At 36.7% G+C, this 24,612-nt stretch overlaps 1 protein-coding gene across 8 annotated transcripts in view; it reads left to right on the top strand.

Moving 5' to 3' along the window:
• SETD2 (SET domain containing 2, histone lysine methyltransferase) overlaps positions 1-24,612 on the top strand; it is a 125,245-nt gene that overhangs the window by 29,905 nt on the left and 70,728 nt on the right. For 7 of the 8 annotated variants that reach the window (XR_012012058.1, XR_012012059.1, XR_012012060.1 and 4 more), the window contains exons 2-9: positions 2,439-2,454; positions 4,405-8,765; positions 12,273-12,404; positions 13,710-13,838; positions 15,559-15,682; positions 16,773-16,850; positions 18,484-18,581; positions 21,521-21,647. Coding sequence is in view for 3 of the 8 variants with exons in the window: in XM_072786430.1 (XP_072642531.1) it covers positions 2,439-2,454; positions 4,405-8,765; positions 12,273-12,404; positions 13,710-13,838; positions 15,559-15,682; positions 16,773-16,850; positions 18,484-18,581; positions 21,521-21,647 (5,065 nt within the window). In the remaining 5 variants the exon portion in view is untranslated. The remainder of the gene's footprint in view (positions 1-2,438; positions 2,455-4,404; positions 8,766-12,272; positions 12,405-13,709; positions 13,839-15,558; positions 15,683-16,772; positions 16,851-18,483; positions 18,582-21,520; positions 21,648-24,612) is intronic. The other variant, XM_072786432.1, reaches the window with a different exon arrangement.

The raw sequence follows: 24,612 nt of genomic DNA on the forward strand, positions 1-24,612 counted from the left end.
ACACTTGAATTTTAAGTATTTTACCCTGAACTTAAAAAGAAATTTTAAGTATTTCTCTCAACTTTCAAATGAGGATGTGAGAGAGAAAGGGAAACCAAAAGGATATGCTTTCCTTGTTTTGAAACTTAACTGTGTCTTCACTCCTCTGTATTCCCTTTTTTCAAGATCATTCTCTTCAATCTGTTATAGTGATTCCATATTTTTTTGTGATCTAAACACCTTGTTTGCTTACCTGTTCTATTTATGATGAGAAAGGAAAGCAAGATACAGAATGGTTTGTATAATATGATTGCTATACTTAAAAAGGAAGATCTTTGTTTACCCCTGTCCTCTGTATCACTGCCATGTACACAGAAGTATTAGAAGACTTCTTAGACCAAGATGTTAACAACAGTTGTCTCTGGATATTGGATTGTGGACTTTTCCTTTTGCTTGTGTGTAATTTAGTCTTTCTTTCTTTTCTTTCTTTTTAAAGATTTTATTTATTTATTCATGAGAGAGACAAAGAGCGAGGCAGAGACACAGGGAAAAGCAGGATCCATGCAGGGAGCCTGATGTGGGACTCGATCCTGGGACCCCCGGATCACACCCTGAGCCGAAGACAGACACTTTAACCCCTGAGCCACCCAGGAATCCCTGGTCTTTTTCTCTATTAACATGACATGCTTTTACTATGAGAAAATTTTATATTGTCCCCCATATTTTCTGTATGGGCATATATTATAAACATTTTGTTATGTTTTGGGAAATGTCTTGCCATCTCTCTCAAGCAGTTCTCTGATTTCTGAAATGGAGCATTATTTCCTCCCCATCTCTATAATGTTTCATCAGCTTTTTAATAATGTGATGACTTTCATTATAGTTTGTCAGGACTATCCTCTTCATTTGCTGTCTGAGGTAGAGATGCTGAGGCTTAGGAAAGAGTTCTGGTGACCTCAGTATTTCCAGCACTTCATGTGTATGGCTACCATGTAGACGAGTATGAATGTTCTTAAATGTCTACTGAAAAGGAGAGTACAAATAAATATGAATGACATTCCAAATGGTTGGATGTGTCCAAGTACCTTTTACGTTCTTGAAAAAATTCCTTGTGGTACTGATTTAAGTCAAATCTAGTATGTTGTAAGACACAGCTGTCTTATGAACCACTAAGAAAGGAAAAAATGCTGCCAATCAAACTATGATGTTATAGTGTGATGCAGAGATGTTGTATGTGGGGAAAATGTACATCATAGAATTAATGAAATACGGTTGTTCTAAGATTGCATTTGTGAAGATTTTAGTGGTTTGGGGGTAGAATAGTGTTTAACCTTGACCCCGATTCAGATCTCATCCATGTATTGGCAACTTTTTTCTCCTTCGTTACTTGGTTTTTGTATGGCTACATAAACACTGGTGAATGGACTGAATTATGATGGAATCAGGCCTATATTTTGAGACCGGGTTTTGTACATTCCTTTAAAGGAGCTTTTAAAACAAATTATTATATTCCAGTCTTGCCATACAGCCTATAGAGTGTTCTGCTTAAAATACTGATCTAGTTGTCATAACCTAAAGCCTTTTTGTCGCTTCCCTTTCCCCAGTATGCCTTGGTGCACTGGTGTACACCAGACTTTTGGCTTTTGATTCCTTAGTCTTAGGACACAAGGGTGGTTAGGACATAACTATGTGCTCAGAGAGCCACAAGCTGTGATGTGGAGCAGAGTGTGTACCTTGTAATCAGCAAAGGGACTATTGACACCACAAAGGATTGAGAACACCTAATGCATAAGATAAAATATATTTCTCATGAGAAACTGGCCTTTGGACCTGGCTGCTGCCCCCTAATTCACCTAATTATTGGCGTCTTTCTGCCCTACACTTTATAATGAGGTAATATTGAACTGTTTATAGTTTCCTTGCATATGTTGTTCTATGATTTAATCTCTGTGCCTTTGTGGAGAATCTCCCTCTGCCTTGGATCTCCCTACAGGTGTATTCTTCAGAAACTACTCTTCTTTTAGGGAGGATTCATTTACTTTCCTGTCTTTCTACTAAACTGAGTTATCTCCCTCTTTGCTGTTACACTGTGGGTATTTCTATCCTTGTATTTATTATGTTGGATTTACTTTTGTAACAAAATTATATTTTTTATTTACAGGATACTGTAAACTTCTTAAGGGTGGAGACTCTGCTTTATTCACCTTTTATTTCACAGTTTATGGTACTATCTTCAATAAATATTTGCTATACTAAATGTAATTGAAACTTGAAGAATAGACAGCTCAAAAAAATAAAAACAAAAACAAAAAAGAATAGACAGCTCATAATCGAATACTTAATCAGATAGGTTGTAGGCATCCTAGATTTTAATAAAAACAACTTTGATTTCAATTGGTTTTAAGTATTTATGATTTCTGTTTACTCTTTTGCATGCTTTCTTGGCTGGATGGCAATAGAGAAGAAGAAAATGAGGTAAGTATCACTTAACTAGTTTTTCAGTAATTATTGGACTAAAAACTCAAAATTTTGGGGGTGGGTGGCTCAGTTGGTTAAGTGTCCAGCACTTGATTTTGGCTCAGGTCATGATCTCAGGGTTGTGAGTGAGGTTGAGCCCCGAGTCGGGCTTTAAGCTGGGCAAGAAGCCTGCTTAAGATTCTCTCTCTCCCTCTCCCTCTGTCCCTCCCCACTTTCATGTGTGTGTTCTCTCTCTGAAACAAAAAACAAAAACCTCACAATAACTCAAAATTTAACATCTTTTTTTTTCTTTTTTCTTTTTTAAGATTTTGTTTTTTAAGTAATCTCTACACCTAGTGTGGGGCTCAGATTCAGCAACCCTGAGACCAAGACTTGTACATTCCACTGACTGCCAGCCAGGCACTCCTAGCTATCATTTTGAATGTGAAATGAAGTAATAGTTTTTGCTGAATTTTTAGATCTATAGTAAATCATTCCAGTGAGGAATGTTTTATATTTCAAGGAAATGATTTTTAAACTTTGGAGCTTCAAAAGCTTTAGGCAAGGTATAGGAAGCTGGCAGCTTTGGAGACAGCATTTTACCTGTTTTTATGTATTGAGCTACCATGTAAGATTTCATTTGACAAGTGGATTCTGTTTCTTAAAAGCATTTGAAGACCACTGCTCTATGATAATACATGAGGAAACCTTTACTTTCCCACTTGAGTTGTTACTGTATAATGTTGAAAACTGATTTCAGATTTTACCATATTGAAGGGGAAAACTGTCCCTTAAATGGCCAGAATTGGTTAAAGAATATCAATTAGAAAAATGTTGCAGATAGCCAGTGTACCATCTTTAAATTAGGCTTGAGTGTTTTGCTATAGATTTTTTTTTTTTAAGATTTTTTTATTTATTCATGAGAGACATAGAGACAGAGACATAGGCAGAGAGCAGCAGGCTCCCTGCAAGGAGCCTGTTGTGGGACTCAATCCCGGTACTCCAGCATCATGCCCTGAGCTGAAGGCAGACATTCAACCGCTGAGTCACCTAGGCGTCCCTCCTATAGATTTTTCTGATACTCTCTACCGCCTAGGTTATGCCTTTAACTTCTAAAGCCCACTATTTCCTTTGGTGGTTTGGCAAATAATGGAGGGGAAAGTCGTCTTAGATGTATACTTTGTAATTGTTGCTCATACAGTAGGATTGGACTATAAATCAGCATGGCCTAAGTGTGTAGGGCCCAGGCAAAGACAGTGGGATGGTGTGCTAGGGCAGAGTAATTTACAGGATGGCAAAAAGATCTGGTCTTCATTTGCTTACCTCATCTATAAAATGAGATGGGAGACTGCTCTATACCAGTGGTTTTCAAATCTGGAAAGTCCATTGAAATTGCCTTGTGTGCTTGCTTTCCAAAAAACCAAACAAAACATACTTTCTTGCCTTACCTTAGATCTGGTGAATTCTTTGGAGTTTTGTTGCAGATCCATATTTTACCAGTTACCTAAGTAATTCTGTATGATGCTGGGAGACCACTGGTTATAATGACTTCTGATATTTCTTCTCAGATAGAACATAGAAACAAACTGTTTTCCTCATTGAGATGCTAGCCATTGCTCTTTTTACATGTCTTTTTTGTGTTGTATCTTGAAGTACATAGGATTTTTTTTTATTCTTATTAAAAATTCTGCCTGAAAAGTTAAAAAGATGAATTCTTTATATGAGACAAGAATATAAAAATATGGGTAATTGTTGAAACTGGGGGGTGGTTACTTAGGGGTTTATTATACTATTCTTTATACTTTTGAGTATGAAATTTTCTATAATAAAGAAGTGCTTATCTAGCTTAGTGAAATTCATACCATCCTTTAAAAGAACTTTTCATTTTCCTGACATTTTAAACTATGATGCTAGTCATTTGAAAATAACTTTGTTATTGTAGTAACTTCTTGTTTTGTTCATTTATAGGCAAAGATTGAAAATGTGCAGAAAACAGGTTTCATCAAAGGACCAATGTTCAAAGGTGTTGCTTCTAGTCGATTTTTACCCAAAGGCACCAAGACAAAAGTTAACTTGGAGGAACAGGGACGACAGAAGGTGTCTTTCAGCTTCAGCCTTACAAAGAAAACTTTGCAGAACAGGTTTCTGACTGCACTTGGCAATGAAAAGCAAAATGATACTCCAAACTCCCCCGCTGGACCTCTTCAAGTAGACTTGACCCCTAAAATTAAAATGGACATTGGAGATACCTTATCTACTACAGAAGAATCTTCCCCACCAAAATCAAGGGTAGAATTGGGCAAAATTCATTTTAAGAAACATCTGCTTCATGTGACATCCAGACCACTGCTGACTACTGCCACAGCAGTGGCATCTCCATCACCTCCCGTAGTACCGTTACCAGCAGTCATAGCAGAATCAACAACTGTAGACTCACCACCCTCATCTCCACCTCCACCACCTCCACCTCCCCAGGCCACAATACCCTCACCACCAGCACCAGTAACAGAGCCAGTGGCCTTGCCACATGCATCAATCCCAGTTCTGATGACAGCACCAGTAGATGTAGCAGCTAGAGCACTGAAGGAACCACCCATTACAACTGTACCAGAATCTTCAGAAGTGGACACTAAGCAGGATGCTATATCTAATAGTTCAGAAGAACACATAACTCAAAATTTGAATGAGCAAGTAGATACTCCCTCACAAAAAGAAGATTCCCATATTGGGAAGGAAGAAGAAATTCCAGATAGTTCTAAGAGTAATCTGGGCTCTAAAAAAACAGGTTCTAAGAAGAAATCCTCACAATCTGAAGGCACCTTTCTTGCTTCAGAATCTGATGAAGATTCTGTACGGACTTCCTCAAGTCAAAGATCACATGATTTAAAATTTTCAACAGGCATTGAAAAGGAAAGAGATTCAAAAAAGAGCTTAGCACCTTTAAAAAGTGAGGATTTAGGGAAATCTTCACGATCTAAAACAGAGAGAGATGATAAATATTTTAGCTACTCAAAACTTGAAAGAGATACTCGGTATATATCTTCTCGATGTAGATCAGAGAGAGAGCGAAGGCGGAGCAGATCTCGTTCTAGATCTGACAGAGGCTCCAGAACTAGTTTATCCTATTCCCGGTCGGAACGATCCCATTATTACGACTCTGATCGTCGCTACCATAGGAGTTCACCTTATCGAGAGAGGGCACGCTATTCCCGGCCGTATACAGATAACAGAGCTCGAGAGAGTTCTGACTCAGAAGAGGAGTATAAGAAGACCTATTCAAGGCGTACCTCCTCTCATTCTTTCTCTTACAGAGACCTAAGGACATCATCATCCTATTCTAAATCTGATCGGGACTGCAAAACTGAGTCCTCTTACTTGGAGATGGAGAAGAGAGGAAAGTATTCTTCTAAACTAGAAAGAGAATCCAAAAGGACTTCAGAAAGTGAAGCAATGAAAAGATGTTGTACTCCCCCTAATGAACTGGGATTCCGACGGGGGTCGTCCTATTCCAAGCATGATAACAGTGCTTCCCGTTATAAATCTGCCCTTTCAAAATCTATATCCAAGTCTGATAAATTTAAAAATTCTTTCTGTTGTACAGAATTAAATGAGGAAATCAAACCGTCTCATTCTTTTAATTTACAGGCTCCTTGTTCAAAAGGTAGTGAATTAAGAATGATTAGTAAAATTCCTGAAAGAGAAAAGACTGGATCTCCATCTCCATCAAATCGATTAAATGATTCACCTACTTTTAAAAAGCTAGATGAATCCCTTATTTTTAAATCTGAATTTATAGGACATGATAGCCATGATAGTATTAAGGAATTAGACTCTTTATCTAAAGCAAAGAATGATCAATTAAGAAGTTATTGTCCCATAGAATTAAATATAAATGGATCTCCTGGGGCAGAATCTGATTTGGCAACATTTTGCACTTCTAAAACTGATACTGTTTTGATGTCTTCTGATGACAGTGTGACTGGATCGGAGGTATCCCCTTTGGTCAAAGCATGCATGCTTCCATCAAATGGATTTCAGAATATCAGTAGATGTAAAGAGAAAGACTTGGATGATACTTGCATGCTGCATAGTAAGTCAGGAAGCCCATTTAGAGAAGCAGAACCTCCGGTATCGCCACACCAAGATAAACTCATGTCTTTGCCAGTTATGACTATAGATTATTCCAAAACCGTAATTAAAGAACCAGTTGATATGACAGTTTCTTGCTGTAAAACCAAAGATTCAGATATATACTGTACTTCAAATGACAACCCTTCTTTGCATCATTCTGAAGCTGAAAAGATTGAGCCTTCAGTTATGAAGATTTCTTCAAATAGCTTTATGAATGTGCATTTGAAATCAAAAACAGTAATATGTGATAACAGAACTCTGACAGATCAGCACTCAAAATTTGCATGTGAAGAATATAAACAGAGTGTTGGTAGCACTAGTTCAGCTGCTGTTAATCATTTCGATAATTTATATCAACCTATAGAGAGTTCAGGCATTGCTTCATCTCTTCAGAGTCTTCCACCAGGAATAAAAGTGGACAGTTTGACTCTCCTGCAATGTGGAGAGAACACCTCTCCAGTTTTGGATGCTGTGCTGAAGAGTAAAAGTTCAGAGTTTTTAAAGCTTGCAGAGAAAGAAACAGTAGAAGTAGGTAGCGGCCTTCCTGATTCAGGAAGGGGATTTGCTTCTTGGGAAAATAGGCATAATAATGGGTTATCTGGGAAAGGTGTGCAAGAGGTTCAAGAAGAAGGGAATTCCTTATTACCTGATAGAAGAGGAAGATCAGAAATCTCTTTAGATGAAGAAGGAGGAAGAGGACATGCACATACTTCTGATGATTCAGAAGTTGTATTTTCTTCTTGTGACTTGAATTTAACCATGGAAGACAGCGATGGTGTAACATATACCTTAAAATGTGACAGTAGTGGTCATGCCTCAGAGATTGTATCTACTGTCCATGAAGATTATTCTGGTTCTTCTGAAAGTTCAAGTGATGAAAGTGACTCTGAAGATACAGATTCTGATGATAGCAGTATTCCAAGAAACCGTCTTCAGTCTGTTGTGGTAGTGCCAAAGAATTCTACTTTGCCCATGGAAGAAACGAGTCCTTGTTCTTCTCGGAGCAGTCAGAGTTACAGACACTATTCTGACCACTGGGAAGATGAGAGATTGGAGTCAAGGAGACATTCATATGAGGAAAAATTTGAGAGTGTAGCAAGTAAACCCTGTTCTCAAACCGAGAAGTTCTTCCATCATAAAGGGACAGAGAAAAATCTGGAAGTTTCTTTCACACAGCCCAGCAGAAAACAAATAGATAACCACCTGTCTGAAATGGCTCATCCTCAGAGTGATGGGGTTGATAGTACAAGTCATACAGATGTGAAATCTGACTTTCTAGGTCATCCAAATTCTGAGGAAACCACAAAAGCCAAAATAGTTTCTAGGCAGCAAGAAGAGCTGCCAGTTTATTCTTCTGATGATTTTGAGGATGTCCCAAATAAGTCTCGGCAACAAATCACTTTCCCTAACAGGCCAGATAGTAGACTGGGAAAAACAGAGTTGAGTTTTTCTTCCTCTTGTGAGCTCTCCCGAGTGGATGGTTTCCACTCATCAGAAGAGCTCAGAAACCTAGGGTGGGAATTCTCTCAACAAGAAAAGCCTACTACCACATATCAGCAACCTGACAGCAGCTATGGAGCCTGCGGTGGACACAAGTATCAGCAAAGTGCAGAACATTATGGCGGGACACGGAATTACTGGCAAGGCAATGGCTACTGGGATCCAAGATCAGCAAGTAGACCTCCTGGAACTGGGGTTGTATATGATCGAATTCAAGGGCAGGTACCAGATTCCTTAACAGATGATCGTGAAGAGGAGGAGAATTGGGATCAACGTGGAGGATCTCATTTTTCAAGCCAGTCCAATAAATTTTTTCTATCCCTTCAGAAGGACAAGGGGTCAGTGCAAGCACCTGAAATAAGCAGCAATTCCATTAAGGACTCTTTATCTATGAACGAAAAGAAGGATCTTTCAAAAAACTTAGAAAAAAATGATATGAAAGATAGAGGGCCTCCTAAAAAAAGGAGACAGGAATTGGAGAGTGATTCTGAAAGTGATGGTGAACTTCAGGACAGAAAGAAAGTTCGAGTGGCGGTGGAGCAGGGGGAAACGGCAGTGCCCCTAGGCTCAGCACTGGTTGGGCCTTCTTGTGTCATGGAGGACTTCAGGGACCCACAGCGATGGAAAGAATGTGCCAAGCAAGGGAAGATGCCTTGTTACTTTGATCTGATTGAAGAAAATGTTTATTTAACAGAAAGGTAAGTTTGCCTAATACTTTTCCAACAAATTTTAACCACTTTTTGTTAAGAAAATTAGCTTTCAACAGTTTGGAATATATGAAGTCAATAGTTCATATTAGTTTTGTGATAAGATATACATTAAAAAAAATCTAAAAAGTATTTACCTATTTAGATCATGTCATGGTGTCCTTCCCTCGGTATATCCTTCCCCCAGCCCCTCAGAAGGTTTTTTTGGGTGGGGGGAGTCTCATTACCTCTTTGGTTCTGAAAGTATGATGTAGGCCAGCCCTATTTTTCTTAAATTCCTTTTACATGTGAAATTGTGATTAAAAAAAATGAAACAAAATCCCAGCAAAATAGTCAGCTCTTAGAGAAGAAAAAAGTAGTTGTGCTGGATTTTTTTTTTCTTTTCAAAAATGCTCAGAATTAAGTGTCTTTGAAAGGTACTTTATAAAGCTGGAACTAGATTAGAACACTGTTATCTGTCTAGTTTTTAAATCTATTGCTAATAGATTAAATTTGGCAATAGCATAGCCAGTATTTTAGAAATAAATGGTAAAACAGTTTACTACAGTTTTCTTTTTTTTTTTTTTTAATATTTTATTTATTTATTCATGAGAGACACAGAAAGGGAGAGAAGGAGAGAGAGAGAGAGAGACAGGCAGAGGGAGAAGCAGGCTCCATGAAGGGAGCCCGACGTGGGACTCGATCCCAGGTCTCCAGGATCCAGGCCCTGGGCTAAACCACTGAGCCACCCGGGCTGCCCTACTACAGTTTTCTAACATGAAATAGGTATAAGGAGAATAGAAGTAATGAAAACATATTCCTCCAGAGCAGAGCTCCACAGCCTGCTTTCCTTCACCTGTTCTTGGCAGTCTTCTCATTTTCCCAATATAAATATGTGTTGAATGTGCCTTTAAAAAAAAAAAAAATCTGTAGTATTCGAACCCTTTACCTTTTCCTTTTGGAAATTTCTCTGTTTAAGTATCTACCTAGCCATCATCTCTTTCAGTGTTAAAAAATTTTTTTTATAATGAAAGTTTTTCACTGTGGTTAAGGTAAAGTTGAAGTTAGGTCACATGAGAAGTTTTTCATATTTAAACAAAAAACTTTTTTGGGGTGCTGGGTGGCTCAGTCTGTTGAGGGTCTGACTCTTGGTTTCAACTCAGGTCATGATCTCAGGGTTGTGAGATAGAGCCCCGTGTCAGGCTCTGCAGTGGGCATGGAGTCTGTTTGAGATTCCCTCTCCCTCTCCCTCTGCATGTGTGCATTCTTTCTTTCTCAAAAAACACATCTTTAAAAATAAAACCCTCTTTGTGATATAGAAAGCCTCTTACAGTTATATTCATTTGTATCTAGTAAATTAGGTTTAAATTTAAAATATTGAATATGTTAAGTAGTAGTTTTTAGGAATTGTGTGAGTACATTGATACAATCTCCAGAGTCTTTGTAAAAGACTAGAAGTAAAACTAATTAACCCCATCCTCTGGGATTTACTCAGCAGTGAGATCCAGATACATATAAGACCATACATATAGATATGGTAGATGGGAACATTGGAGAGCCTTTTTGGAGTGGGGAGCATTTATATATATTCAACATTTTTAAAGTACCTATTGTTATATGCTGGGCAGTTAGGAGCCACCAAGAAGACAAATTATTGTAAAATAGTTTTGAGTACAGTGAGAAAATTCTTTTTGTTATGTCTGATGAAAATAGGGTTACCTAAATCTGTGCCCATTAGTCCTAATCTGGCCTTATGGAGCAATAAATAATAAAGCTGCTGATTTTTCCAAATTACAGTTCTTACATACTTAGAAATAGATAGATATTTGGTTTATCTTAGTTCTGTTTCTTCAGGCTAGAAATATTCATACACTCATTAATGAATGGTACCTTGAATTGATCCAGATGAGTCATTCTTGTTACTCAAACTTAATTGAGGCTATCTGGAAACTCTTCAGGTACTTTATAAACTGGGACTATAATAGAACATATGTTGAAGATGAAAGCAGATTAGTTAGAGTATTAAGATAGCCACATAGAGCCTCTGTGCTCTTCACTGTCTGGTAGTTGGGAAGAGAGTCAGACTGCCGTAATCTTAAGAAGGAGCTCTGGGATGCCTGGGTGGCTCAGTGGTTGAGCATCTGCCTTCGGCTCAGGGCGTGATCCCATGGTCTGGGGATTGAGTTCCACATCAGGCTCCCTGAGAGGAGCCTGCTTCTCCCTCTGCCTGTGTCTCAGTGTCTATTTCTCTGCCTTTCTTGTGAATAAATAAAATCTTAAAAAAAAAAAAAAAAAAAAAAAGATCTTTATTTTTCTTTTTGACAAGGGTTAGAAAGAGAGTTCAACGTTTCAACATAAAGGCTAGGAAATAATCACATTTTGATTTTTTTTTTTAATTTATTTATTCATGAGAGACACACACACACACAGAAGCAGAGACACAGGCAGTGAGAGAAGCAGGCTCCTCGCAGGGAGCCTGATGTGGAACTTGATCCACACTTCATGCAGGGAGCCCGACATGGGACTCGATCCTGGGTCTCCAGGGTCATACCCTGGGCTGAAGGCAGGTGCTAAACCGCTGAGCCACCCAGGGATCCCACATTTTGATTTTCCTTGCAAACTGTGGTGTAGATATTTATGAACCCATTCAGTTTTGAACAGTTTCCCTTTTTACCACCAAATCAGTCTGTGTTGAGAAAGTTTAGCCCTCTGATATTCTCTGTAACACCTGGTTATTTGTAATGCAGTTCTGTAAATTATACTTTTTTTTTTAATCATTCAGCTTTTCTTTAAACAAGATTTTAGAAACACAGTGTTACTGAAAGATTCTCTGAAAGATTTACTGAGTTAAAAACTATTTTTTAAGAGTGCCTATGTAGCTCAGTCTGTTAGATGTCTGACTTGGTATCAGCTCAGGTCATAATCTCAGGGTTGTGAGATTGAGCCTCGCTTTGAGCTCTGTGCTAAGCGTGGAGCCTACTTAAGATTCTCTCTCCCTCTGCCCCTCCCCCCTTGCATGTGTGCTCTCTCTGCTCTCTAAAAAAAAAAAAAAGTATATATATTTTTTATATATTTTCTTCCTCAACCATTTCTTCATCCAGGATGACTGATTCTTCACTTTAATCAGCTGTGTCACTTTTTGATTGTCATGAGTTTTCCTATTTTTTTCCTGAGCCAAATGTGACAATTACATTGTGACAATTACATCTTAGATTGCTCAGAATTTGTGGCTTAGCTGACCTGGAAATGAGGGCTGAGTCCAAAATGTTAAACTTGAATGTACCCTATCTTCCCTTTTGCCAGGGCTACAGGTTGCTTCTTATTCTTACTGTGCCATGATAAGTCTTAGTGTTTTCAGTCTCACAGATGCTAGTGAAGAGAGGTTTTCCTCCTTTTGAATATTTGACTTAACCAGAATCATTAAATGTGAAACTAATGAGATTTAGCACATATTTGATTGTGTATGTTGTATCATTGGCAGATTTCTTAAACCAATTCTTGTGAAATTTTACCTACTAGAAAGAAGAATAAATCCCATCGGGATATTAAGCGAATGCAGTGTGAGTGTACACCTCTTTCTAAAGATGAAAGAGCTCAAGGTGAAATAGCATGTGGGGAAGATTGTCTTAATCGTCTCCTCATGATTGAATGGTAAGTAAATTAAAATGCTCTCATTTTGCTCAATTGTTCTATTAAATGTCTCAAAATAGTAAAAAGAATTAGTAATGGGTCAGAATTTAACTTTTCTCCTTCTACCTAATGTCAAGTATTTGTAAGCCCTGAAATCTCCAATGTATAATAGTGTTTATAAGGAGACAAATTTCCCTTGCATTGTGCGTTATAGTATTCATAGTCAGTGCTCTGTAAAGTAGCTTTATTACTAACATAATAGTAGCCTTTTATCTCTTGAAAAGTTCATGTCCTGAGAGGTAAATGTTGGTATTTTCTAGCTTTTACTGTAAAATGAGATATAACTTTAGCATTTCAAAAGTACATAAAGTAAACTGTCTTCCAAACCCCAATCCCTCTAGTTCTGGTCTTTTCAGATAAATTTTTTGCCTATACCAACATTCATAGATACTTCCATTTTTTATGTATAGAAATGAAATCTTTTCCACATGCTTTTTTGAATTTTATCCTCTCACCCCGGGCCAAACACACTCTCTTAAATATGTTTTGGAGACCTATTCAGAGCTACACATACAGACCTACATAAATCTTCCCTAGATTACTTTATTAGTCTATTTAGTTAACTCATAATTATTCATATTCTATTGAGAGACATTTGCTTCTATATTTTTCTTATAAACAGTAAACATCTTTATGTTAAAAAACGTGTGATTATTTTTTTATCAGTTTGATGAGAAATTGTATCATTTTTAACATGGGGAGAATATTAGGGTGATTTATAGTGTAGATACCTTGTTTTTAGTGTTAATAAAATGTTTTCTTTCAAACTCAGTTTTTGGTTTTGCTCACATTCTAGTATTTTGAGAATAAACCTATACCTCAGAAAAATTAAGAGAAAGCACTTTGGTATTCCTTTATCTAAACTATCTAAAAGTAGATATGACAGTGCACATATAAGAAGAGAAGACACGAGTTAGCACTATTCTCCTAACTTGACCTTGTTGCTCTGGTCTCTGCATTTTTCTGACTTTTCCTGCCTGTCAACATCAGGTTCAAATTTAAGCTGGTATTCAGAGCTCTTCATAGTAGGTCAACCTGCCTTTCCATCTTCTAGCAGCCCACCTATCTTATCAGTCATCCTCTGCTGTTTTGTTTTCCATTCCTCAAGTGGGTCTTGTTTCCTGTTTCTGCATACAGGCAGGCCCTGCTGAGTATCTCTTGTTGTTGTTGTTGTTGTTGTTGTTTTAATTTTTTAATCTGTCTACATCCTATGTGTCATTAGAGATTCTACGTTGAAGAATTAATTTTCTCCATTTCTCATTTCAGTTCTTCTCGGTGTCCAAATGGGGATTATTGTTCCAATAGACGATTTCAGAGAAAGCAGCACGCAGATGTGGAAGTCATACTCACAGAAAAGAAAGGCTGGGGCTTGAGAGCTGCCAAAGACCTTCCTTCGTAAGTTATGTTTTAATCATCTTTCACTTCATTTTTGTGTTGTTGAAGTTGGTTAGCTACATAGGAAAATAATGTGTCTGTTATACTGAAGTTTAATAATGATGATTGTGCAGAATGACCACTTGGTAGTTAGTTTGTAAAAATATTTTTTTCCCATATCTTTGAGGAAATTAAAAAGAAAAAATTTCCTCTATCTCTTTCTATATATGAAGGGAATTTTGTCATTGTGACATTTAGACCAGATAGGTCCTTCTTTGTCTGGTAGTTACTTTTCCTTTAATTCCAAGCAATTACCAAGTACTTGCTGTAGACCCCCAGAATCCCTATGAAACTCTGTAAGGATTTGGGACAGAATCTATAAGTCTATATAAAACTGTGTTGAGATAACAGTGGAAGGAGAGTATCAGATTATCAAGGTAGGGAATTAAAGCATACTTGATACACAATCAGTAAACATTTATTGAATGAATAAATGTTACCTTCCATCTAACTCATGTAACCTTTTTATACGTAATGCAATAAAAGATTCATTTTATTTTCTACCATATTCAGTATTTCCTTTAAACACTAATTTTTTTAATGGTAGGGAGGGACAGAAGGAGAGAGAGAAAATTCTAAGAAGGCTTCACACCCTGTGCAGAGCCTGATGCTCGATATTACAACCCTAAGATCATGACCAGAACAGAAATCGAATCAGACATTTAACTAACCGAGCCACCCAGGTGCTCCTAAATTTTTTTATTTATAGCATATTTAAGTATTATGAAAAATGAATACCTTTTTCTTTAAAGTTAAATTACATGTATTTACGATTAGAAAACTCTTCTATATATGTAAAAGGAATAAAAACATTTTAAACTGTTCCCTAAAGCTCTTTAGCTTTTCTAAGCTTCTCACAAAAAACTCTGCTTTCGTAAAATAAACTAGGACTGAATATTTCCATGTTTCCCACATTTTCCTGCTCGTATAGCTTCCATATTCTGATGATAGTGTCAGTTTCATGTTTTAGTTCCAGGCTATTTAAATATTGATTGGTATTCATTGAAAAGGACACATTGTCAGATATACACAGGATGAGGAGGGCTTTGGAGCTAATCTGCTAGTTAGGGTTAAATACCATGACATTCTCTCTATATATTATACCTATTTCTTCTCTATTGAAGGTACTAAATAACCAAGGAAAGACCAATCAGGGGTGGAAGATAACTGAAAGAATTCAAGGAGAGAGATTAATCATAATCACTGATAAATGCTAGAGAAAACTCACAGAGAATGCAGTGAGAGAAAAGGTCTATTTGACTTCTAACATCATCAGAGACCTTTGAGTAAAGGCAATAGAAGGGCTGCTATATTTAAATTACCATCTTTTTTCTCAGAACATAAAGCCTCTAATATTTCAGTGCCTCTTGATTTCTTCAGAGCTGTTTCTCAGCTCTAAATCACTGTTTTCATGATAATGTAAACCAGATTTGAGTGCTTAATATCCAGTTAGATCAGGGATATATATTTTGGTAGTATGTATAAATGTAAAAGTGTCTTAGAAAGAACGAGAAAACCTCAGATGCTAGGTACTTTACATATATTTTAATTATATCTTGTATAATACTAAATTTATCCACTTTGCAATATTTTGTTGAATCTACTATTTTTTGCATGGATGTATGTGTTTTCTATATAGCTCCTAGGCAGGAAGTGCATTGTTTCCCTTTTGTTTTGCTAGGAACACCTTCGTCCTAGAATATTGTGGAGAAGTACTTGATCATAAAGAGTTTAAAGCCCGGGTAAAGGAGTATGCACGAAACAAAAACATCCACTACTATTTCATGGCCCTGAAGAATGATGAGGTGAGCAGTGTGAATGTGTTTGCTTTGAAACAGATCTGGAGGGATCCCTGGGTGGCGCAGTGGTTTGGCGCCTGCCTTTGGCCCAGGGCGCGATCCTGGAGACCCGGGATCGAATCCCACATCGGGCTCCCGGTGCATGGAGCCTCCTTCTCCCTCTGCCTATGTCTCTGACTCTCTCTCTCTCTCTGTGTCTATCATAAAAAAAAAAAAAAAAAAAGAAAGAAAAGAAAAGAAAGAAACAGATCTGGAAATTGTTGAGTGTGAAGGCATCATTGATATGGACCGGTCTTTTTTTTTTTTTTTTTTTTTTTGGACCGGTCTTTAAAAGACATTAAGTGATGACAAAAAAGAGGGGTATTAACTGATATCCCCAGAGGTTTTTTTTTTTTTGATGTGGGTTATATTTGTCACTACTTACATAAAAATTAAAGCCAGAAATTGAAAAATACTTATTAAACCACTGGAAAGTAACAAGCCCATAATATATTGACATAAATAACATGTTTTTATAAAAATAAAGTGTTTTCAAACAGTTTTTGTTTTAAACTGAGGAATGCCATTATTTTACATTTTTATGAATACCTCTAATGTCTGGTATAATAAAATTTAGGTAGATTCTCATATCTGTCTCTATATCCAGTCCTGAAAAACCTAATTCTAGGTCTTACCCCTGGACCTGCTGAATCTAACTCTTGAGGTGGGCCCAGGAGGAGTTTTAACAGGCTCTTCAGGGAATTTGGATACACACTCCAGTTTGAGAGCTACTGCACTATGGTATAACATGCACCTTAAAATGGAGTTTTATACACATGAATTGAAATTGGAATAAAAGAGGATGTAAGAAGTATCTAAAAGTAAATCAAAGAGACATTGTTAGATATGGAAATAGTTTTTCCTGTAACTAAGATGTTTATAGTTTGCGGATCTGCCAGAGGAAGCAGTCAATTATTTGTCACTTGGATGTGTCTATACATGAAAGAGGAGGGGATTTGAGGATGTAGGTCATACATTTGCCTAATGCTTCTCCTTTGCAACACATACATGTATTTTGAGATCTCATTTTTAATTCTTAAATGGTCCTTTTCCCCAGATAATAGATGCCACCCAGAAAGGAAACTGCTCTCGTTTCATGAATCACAGCTGTGAACCAAACTGTGAGACTCAAAAAGTAAGTTGAGGTACATTTAGAGTTTGGGATACCTTGTTCAAAATTGCTGTTCTTTTAATTTTAAATTCTATATCAAGGATACCTGTGGATTTTATTTTTTAATCATTTTAATTTTTTCCTACTCTATTATTAAAAATCATACTTTAAGTTTAGATATTTATAAAATAATACAGAAACAGTATAGAGTTCCATATACTTCACCTAGTTTGCCCAAATGTTCACAGTGTACAGAACTATTATATAATTACCCAATCCAGGAAATACTATTAACTGTTAACTAATCTAAAGTCTTTATGCAGATTTTGCCATCTGTCATTTTTCTGGACTAGGATCCAACCCAGGAACTCCTATTGAATTTTATTGTCACCTCTCGTTGCCCATAACTTTTGACTGTTATTTCAGAGGTACCAAAATGCAAAACTAAAATTTAATTTTGATGATGTCCAGTGTATACTCTTATATTCAGATTTTTATCAGCTGCCCTATTTGGCTGTTTTAATAATGGACTGAATGGCCACAGATGAGAGGGATTATATGCGATGTACATGTAGTTACACTGCTTTTCAACAAGGCTCGGCTCTGGGTCTTGCTTATCTCTATGCCTGGCACATAGTTGACACTTGGTAAATTCATTTATTGAATTTGATAAAACATTTTGAAATAATGATTCTAGTGCTCTAATTTGTGTTTTGAGCTTAGAAAAATATGTATATGTTAGAACATTGGTTCCTTTTTAGGCTAAGAAAGCAATGGACCCACTTCCTAGAGAACTAATATCAATGATTCTCTCTAATATTAAAATAGTGCTTTTGACTCCTAGGTATTTTTGTCCTTTGATCTGCGTACTAATATATTAGATATGGTTCTTCTAAGAGCCAAGCCATATAATAAATAGGAGAACCAAGTCCATAATCATTTAACCTAAGTTCTGGTTGTAGTTTTTGCTTATACCTGCTAAGCCGTATGTTTAACTGTGAGACTCCAATTGTACTGGGTCCCTTCATCTTTTTAAGTCTGGGTTTTTTTCATCAGTAACATGTTCACATGGTCTGGACAGGAGCTCTACGGTTGACTTATATCTTACATCATATTCTGGAGCTACCAGTTCTAACCCCTGTATATTTACTCCCATTTGAATTCTTGAGTTACATGCAACTGTTTTCATGCTTTCTTCTCCTTTCACTACAGTCAGTCATATGACCACTGCTTCATGAAATTAAACATTGGTCATCATTGTTTACCTAGTTCCATGTTCCATCTCATCTTAGAATAGTTACTTTTAACATAATACAAGGCAATACCAGTTTGCCTATGATAGTCAGTGACAAGCATTTCCTATTTGCGTATTTTTAGTATAAGGGAATTTTTATTGTGTGGAAATGTATATTAGACAAGTTAAAGTAGCAGTTACTTTTATTAGAGACAAATTATAGGCAATACTCAATCTGGTAGTATTAAATAAGAGTAACACTTAAATATGTTAGTTTATTTAAAGAAAAATGTCCTTACTTGCTATTTGGAAAAGCTTTTATAGTGTAAAGAGGCACATGTGTAATTAAGGCAGATGATGATCTTTAAAGAAAAACAGATTAATCAGTTACTAATTTCTTTTCTTTTAAAAACAACATTTCAGTGGACTGTGAACGGACAACTGAGAGTCGGGTTTTTTACCACCAAACTGGTTCCTTCAGGCTCAGAGTTAACATTTGACTATCAGTTCCAAAGATATGGGTGAGTTTTGTTTTTATTCTGTTTTGCTGCTTCTAATGGGGAAATGGACTGTTCAGATATAAAGATTTAAGACTTTGATGTGAATTACTAGAAAGTAATATGTACCCACAACTCTTTACTCTTAGTTTTGTGTATTTTTCCTACTGTATGACACTTGTGGCCATAAAGGGATTTGTACATGAACTACATAAATTTCCTCTGAATTTCATGCTTATTTGTATAATTATGCTTCTTATGTAACTAAAAAGCCCTTTTTATTACATAAATGTCTACAGTGTATGTGTGTGCATGTACATGTAAAGAGAATAGTGTAATAAATCCCTGTATATCCATCATCCATTAGTTATCAGCTCATGACTAATCTTTCTGATCCATACCACATTATTGAAAAATAATTTACTTAATCTCTCTAACCAAAATAACAACTGATGTAGTAGCAATGAATACCCCCAGCATCTATGTTGTGGTTTCATAGAACCCCACTAAAAGGAATAGGGTTCCTTGGAGAAGTGACTGATTTCAAGTTAAGACAGAAATTGAACCAGATGATCTTGGATTATTTTGTCATGCCAGAAAACCCATGTATAAAAGATGACAGTCTTTTTTTTTTTTTTTTTTTTAAAGATGACAGTCTTGTCAAAGGGACTTGGAGCTAGCTTGAATAGGTTCTCACAATAAGTGGGAAACTTCTTATTAACACTTAAGCACCAATAAGGATAATAACTATAGTGGTTTGAAACCTATTATGTAAAATCCATGAGATTTAATGATACTTTAAAAATAAAAGTGCTTTAGTCATAATAGAAGGGAACCAATTCATGATTTTCTTTTCATGTTTTAGCTATTTTTTGTTGAAAATGTCGCATAACATAAAATTCACCTTTTTAACCATTTTTAAGGTGTACAATTTAGTGGCATTTAATACAGTCATATTTTTTTAAAAGATTTTTAAATTTATTTATTCCTGAGAGACACAGAAGCAGAGACATAGAGGGAGAAGCAGGCTCTCCACAGGGAGCCTGATGTGGGACTTGATCCCCAGGCCAGGATCACACCCTGACCCAAAGGCAGATGCTTAACCGCTGAGCCACCCAGGTGTCCCTACAGTCACATTTTGTATAGCCATCACCACTCTCTAGTTCCAGAATATTTTAATCATCCCAAAAGCAGCCTCTGTATGTATTAAGCTATCAGGCCCCATTTCTCCCTTTTCCTAGCCCCTGGCAAACACTGATCTACTTCTATATCTATGGATTATTCTGTGTGTTTCACATAAATTGAATCATACAAATGTGATACTTTGTGACTTTTTTAGCATAATGTTTTTAAGGTTCATGTTGTAGCATGTACCAATATTTCATTCCTTTTTTAAGGCTAAATAATATTCCATTGTGTGCGTGCATATGTACTCGTGTGTATATATGTATATATAAACACACAAACCATATTTTGTTTTATCCATTCATCTGTCAGTGGGCATTTGGGTTGTTTCCACCTTTTGGCTATTGTAAATAATGCTGCAGTGAGCATTGGTGAATAAATCAATTCATGATTTTTATTTTTTTAATTTCTTTTTTGAAAGATCTTTAAAAAAAATTATTCGTGAGAGATAGAAAGACAGAAACATAGGCAGAGGGAGAAGCAGGCTGTCATTATCAGGACCCCAGGATCACGCCCTGAACCGAAGGCAGATGCTCAATCACTGAGCCATCCAGGCACCCCCAATTCATGATTTTTAAAAAGTGGTTTAAAAGTTTAAAAAAGAGAAAAAAAATCAAGCTTTTATCCTGTCTTCCCTAAGTTAATTCTTCTCTAGTTTAAACCAAATAATTGATGAGAGGAAGTTCTTTGGAGGTCATTTCAGCTAATAAATGAAGTAGTAATGGTATCTCCATTTTGCAGCACCTTGTGGACTTGTAGGCAATTGGTGTAGCATTCAGGGAATGAATGCAGACCAGGTTGTACGTAGGGCTTCATATTTTTTTTCCTCTTATGTTTGCACTGTCCTCTTTGAAGGAAGGGGAACTAGAAATCAAGTGTTGTTTGTTATTTCTTGCTCTACTTATTGAATAATTTATTTTTAGGCCTCTAATTACTAGTGTCAAACTAAATCAGTTTCCGTTTGGTACAGTTCTTCATGCTTTTCTCAGGTAGCTCTAGTCACAGAATAAATAAATGGCTGTGATGGTTTGTACCCAGGCTTGTAAAGTTAGGTTTGTGTTCTTTCCACCATTTTTCTTGACTCCATGGTTATATTTACTTATTACTATGTTTCTTATTAGTATTTCATTTTTATGTGGTAACTTTTAATAATCCTGTGTTTCCTTTAAGTATCCTGTATATGTTGAATTTTGTATCTGTATATGTATTTATAACAATACATTTTGTTTGTTCAGTTAAACATTTACATGTAAGAGATGTTGAGCTGGAACCCATGGGTGGCTCAGTGGATGAACATATGCCTTCAGCTCAGAGCATCATCCTGGGGTCCTGGGATCTAGTTCTACATCAGGCTCCCCACAGGGAGTCTGGTTCTCCCTCTGCCTATGTCTCTGCCTCTTTCTCTGTGTCTCTCATGTACTTTAAAAAAAAAAAAAGATGTTGAATTATTTAAGCAGTTTTGTTCTTAGCTCAAATATGTAAATGAGCTTTTATTTTTATACATTAGTAGGTACTCATAAAGTGGAGGAATTACTCATTGGTTTCTTGACTGATTTTGTCTAGCTAATGAAGGAAAACTGGGAAAAGAATGACTATTTTTTTAATAGCAGTTTTCAGGCATTTGCCTTAAATAGTATCAGGTTTGTTGGAGTCTCTTAAAATAGTTACTTGTTTTTAGGCTGAATTGATTTCTGTCTTGTATGTGATTGTTATATTGTTGACATTTTTATATGGTTTACTTTCACATAGCTGACATCTTTCCTATGCTCCTTAAACAGAAAAGAAGCTCAGAAATGTTTCTGTGGGTCAGCTAACTGCCGAGGTTACCTGGGAGGAGAGAACAGAGTCAGTATCAGAGCAGCAGGAGGAAAAATGAAGAAGGAGCGATCCCGTAAGAAGGATTCAGTAAGTGTTTCATCTTTTCTTTCAACTTTTACCATAAATGTTTTAAGAAGGGAAGTAGCTTTTCTGACTGAAATTTGAAAAGTCAGACTACAGCCAGAGAAAGTCAGGATCAGATGAACTAATCAGGAAAAGTATGGTTGCTATTTTTATTTCCAGTTCATAGAAATTAGATTTAGGTATTGAGAATTATTGAAGCCATCTTATAAACACATGGGCTAATAGTTTTTTGGAGCCTGTAAAACTTCTTATCCTAAGTACAAATAAAATGTTTATCTACTAGCTTACTTAAGTCTGATCTACAGTTCTAATCTTTTCATATTGGTTTGGGTTTTTTTTGTGTGGAACTCTTAAAAGTTTACACGTGTTCCTATAATATCTGAAAATCCTCTTTGGAGTATAAAGTGAGTTTTGAGAAGTAACAGGCAACCCAGGAGTGAGAATGGAATGGTGAAAGTGGGTCTTTTCAATTACCACATTAGCACAGTAATCAGTAGCCTTTTTTCTACCCCCAGTCACCTCAGTTACTACTACTGGAGGAAGGATCTAGCTTGTTAATAAAGGGACTCCTAACTGAGACAAGGACTTCATGTTGTTTTTTAAAATTCCCTTTCCCTTTTTCTGAGGATCCCTTCACCAGAACGGTATTTCTTAGCCTCAGAACCACCTGACAGAGCCCACAGTGAAAATGCACATTTTTTGGGTCTATCCCCAGACCTATGAATCTTAGTGGAGGGTTAAGAGCAGGGGCTAGGGGGCTAAAGGGATTAGTCAGCAAATTCCCTTATGATTCTTTAGCAGTTACCTCATGCCTGGGATTTTCAGGAACTCCTACAGTAAGAATTATAAATGGCTGCAGAAATTAAGTATAAATTACTATTCAGGAGCACTTGGGTGGCTCAGTCGGTTAAGCGTCTACCTTTGGGTCAGGTCATGATCTCAGGGTGCTAGGATCGAGCCCCCTGCTCAACAAGGAACCTGCTTCTCCCTGTCATGTTCCCCCTGCTGTGTGCATGTGCATATGCTCTCTTTCTCTCTCTCAAATAAATAAAATCTTTAATAAAAAAAAGTTTAAATCACTGTTTAGATGAGATAGAAGATGTAATGGGACAAGGGGATAAAAGTATAATGGTTAAAAGGTGAGGTCAGGAAGCCCAAATTAATTGGGGAGAATTAATATGGAAAATCTGAGCTCCATAAGAAGCCATAGATAGCAAAAACTGTTGGAAAGGGCAGTTGAAAAATATAAAAGGCCTTTTAAAAAGTGCCAAAAAGGAAAGTTTCAACAAATACCTGTGTTGGTAGACCACTCAAGATGAACATGTTCATTAGAGTATTGTGTGTGCTTCAGCTCTCTTTTTGGAGAGCATATAGATTGTAATGGTGTGCCAGACACTCTGCTAAGCGCTTGACACATTAACTCACGTAATTCTCACAATAAACTCTGCAGTTGGGTACAGAGATTTTTCTTATATTGTTTTGTATAGAGTTTTAGAAATGGTATGTTTATTTCTGTAATTTTTTAATTCTTTTTTTTTTAAGATATATTTATTCATGAGAGACACAGAGAGAGAGAGAGGCAGAGACACAGGCAGAGGGAGAAGCAGGCTCCATGCAGGGAGCCTGACATGGGACTTGATCCCGGATCTCCAGGATCACACTGTGGGCTGAAGGCGGCACTAAACTGCTGAGCCACCTGGGCTGCCCTAATTTTTTTATTCTTGTTCTAAAATCTGATCCACACTGATTTATATTAAACATATTTTTAACTGTTAAAAGGTTTTTCATCCTTTAAGTTTATATGTAGTCCTAGTAATGGACGCTAGTGTTCTTAAGCTTTGGCTGGTAATGTCATAGTATCTGTACATGTCTCTCTCTCTCTTTTTTTTAAAGATTTTATTTATTTATTCATGAGAGACACAGAGAGGGAGAGAGAGAAAGAGGCAGAGACACAGGCAGAGGAAGAAGCAGGCTCCATGCAGGGAGCCTGATGTGGGACTTGATCCCAGGTCTCCAGGATCAGGCCCTGGGCTGAAGGTGGCGCTAAACCACTAAGCCACCCAGGCTGCCCTGTACATGTCTCTTCTACACATGTTTCTTAAAGGCGTGTCCATGGAAGTTGAGTCCTTGGGTCAAAGCCTGTTAGCCTTCTTGACTTGCCTGTTGCAGGAAATTATTCTCTAACCTTCGTTAAGATTGCTTTCATTTTTAACTTTCATTGTTTTATAATTGATAGTTAATAGAACAGCCACAAAATAGTTATTAAACATGATTTGTGCTTAATCCACATAAAAACTTCCCTTTGGCTATTTCCTGTTCTCAAAACTTATAGAACAAGCATTTTCTAAAAACTGTATTATTGGTAGGGGGCGTCCTTAAAATATGATGGTTTTTAGGCGGCGTTATATCTCCATCATACCAATATCAGATGACTTTCTATCTGGTAAGATTCAAGAACATCCGAAGGCACTAGAGTGTAGGCATTCCTTTTCTTTGTTTGCTTGTATTTATTCTGGTAATGGTTTGTATCAGTATAGGCTTTGGTTTTTATAGACTGAATTAGGTATAACATGAATCCAGTCATCATGGGTTACTCTGGTTGTGAATTTGAAGTTATTCCAGAATGAGAATGATTTGGATAAAACTTTGCACAGATAGAGGAATGACCTAGAATGATTCTAGGTTTCTAGGAGGGTTATTTCCCCTGACTTTGGTAATGAAGTGTTGAGCTTTAGTTTTACTTAGATTGTCTCCTACTGAAATTCCCTTCTGTATACCTAGATTCTGAATTCTAGTCAGCTACAATTAGAGTCTTGGGAATACTTTTGGGTAGAGGATACCACAGAAAGGATAAAATAGCATGGTTTGTTTGTTTGTTTTTTAAAGATTTTATTTGACAGATAAAGCCAGAGAGCACAAGTTGAGGGAATGGAAATGGGAAAGGGAGAAGCAGGCTTCCCAGTGATCA

This window comes from Canis lupus, chromosome 19 (genome assembly GCF_048164855.1).
Source record: "Canis lupus baileyi chromosome 19, mCanLup2.hap1, whole genome shotgun sequence".
NCBI lineage: Eukaryota > Metazoa > Chordata > Mammalia > Carnivora > Canidae > Canis > Canis lupus.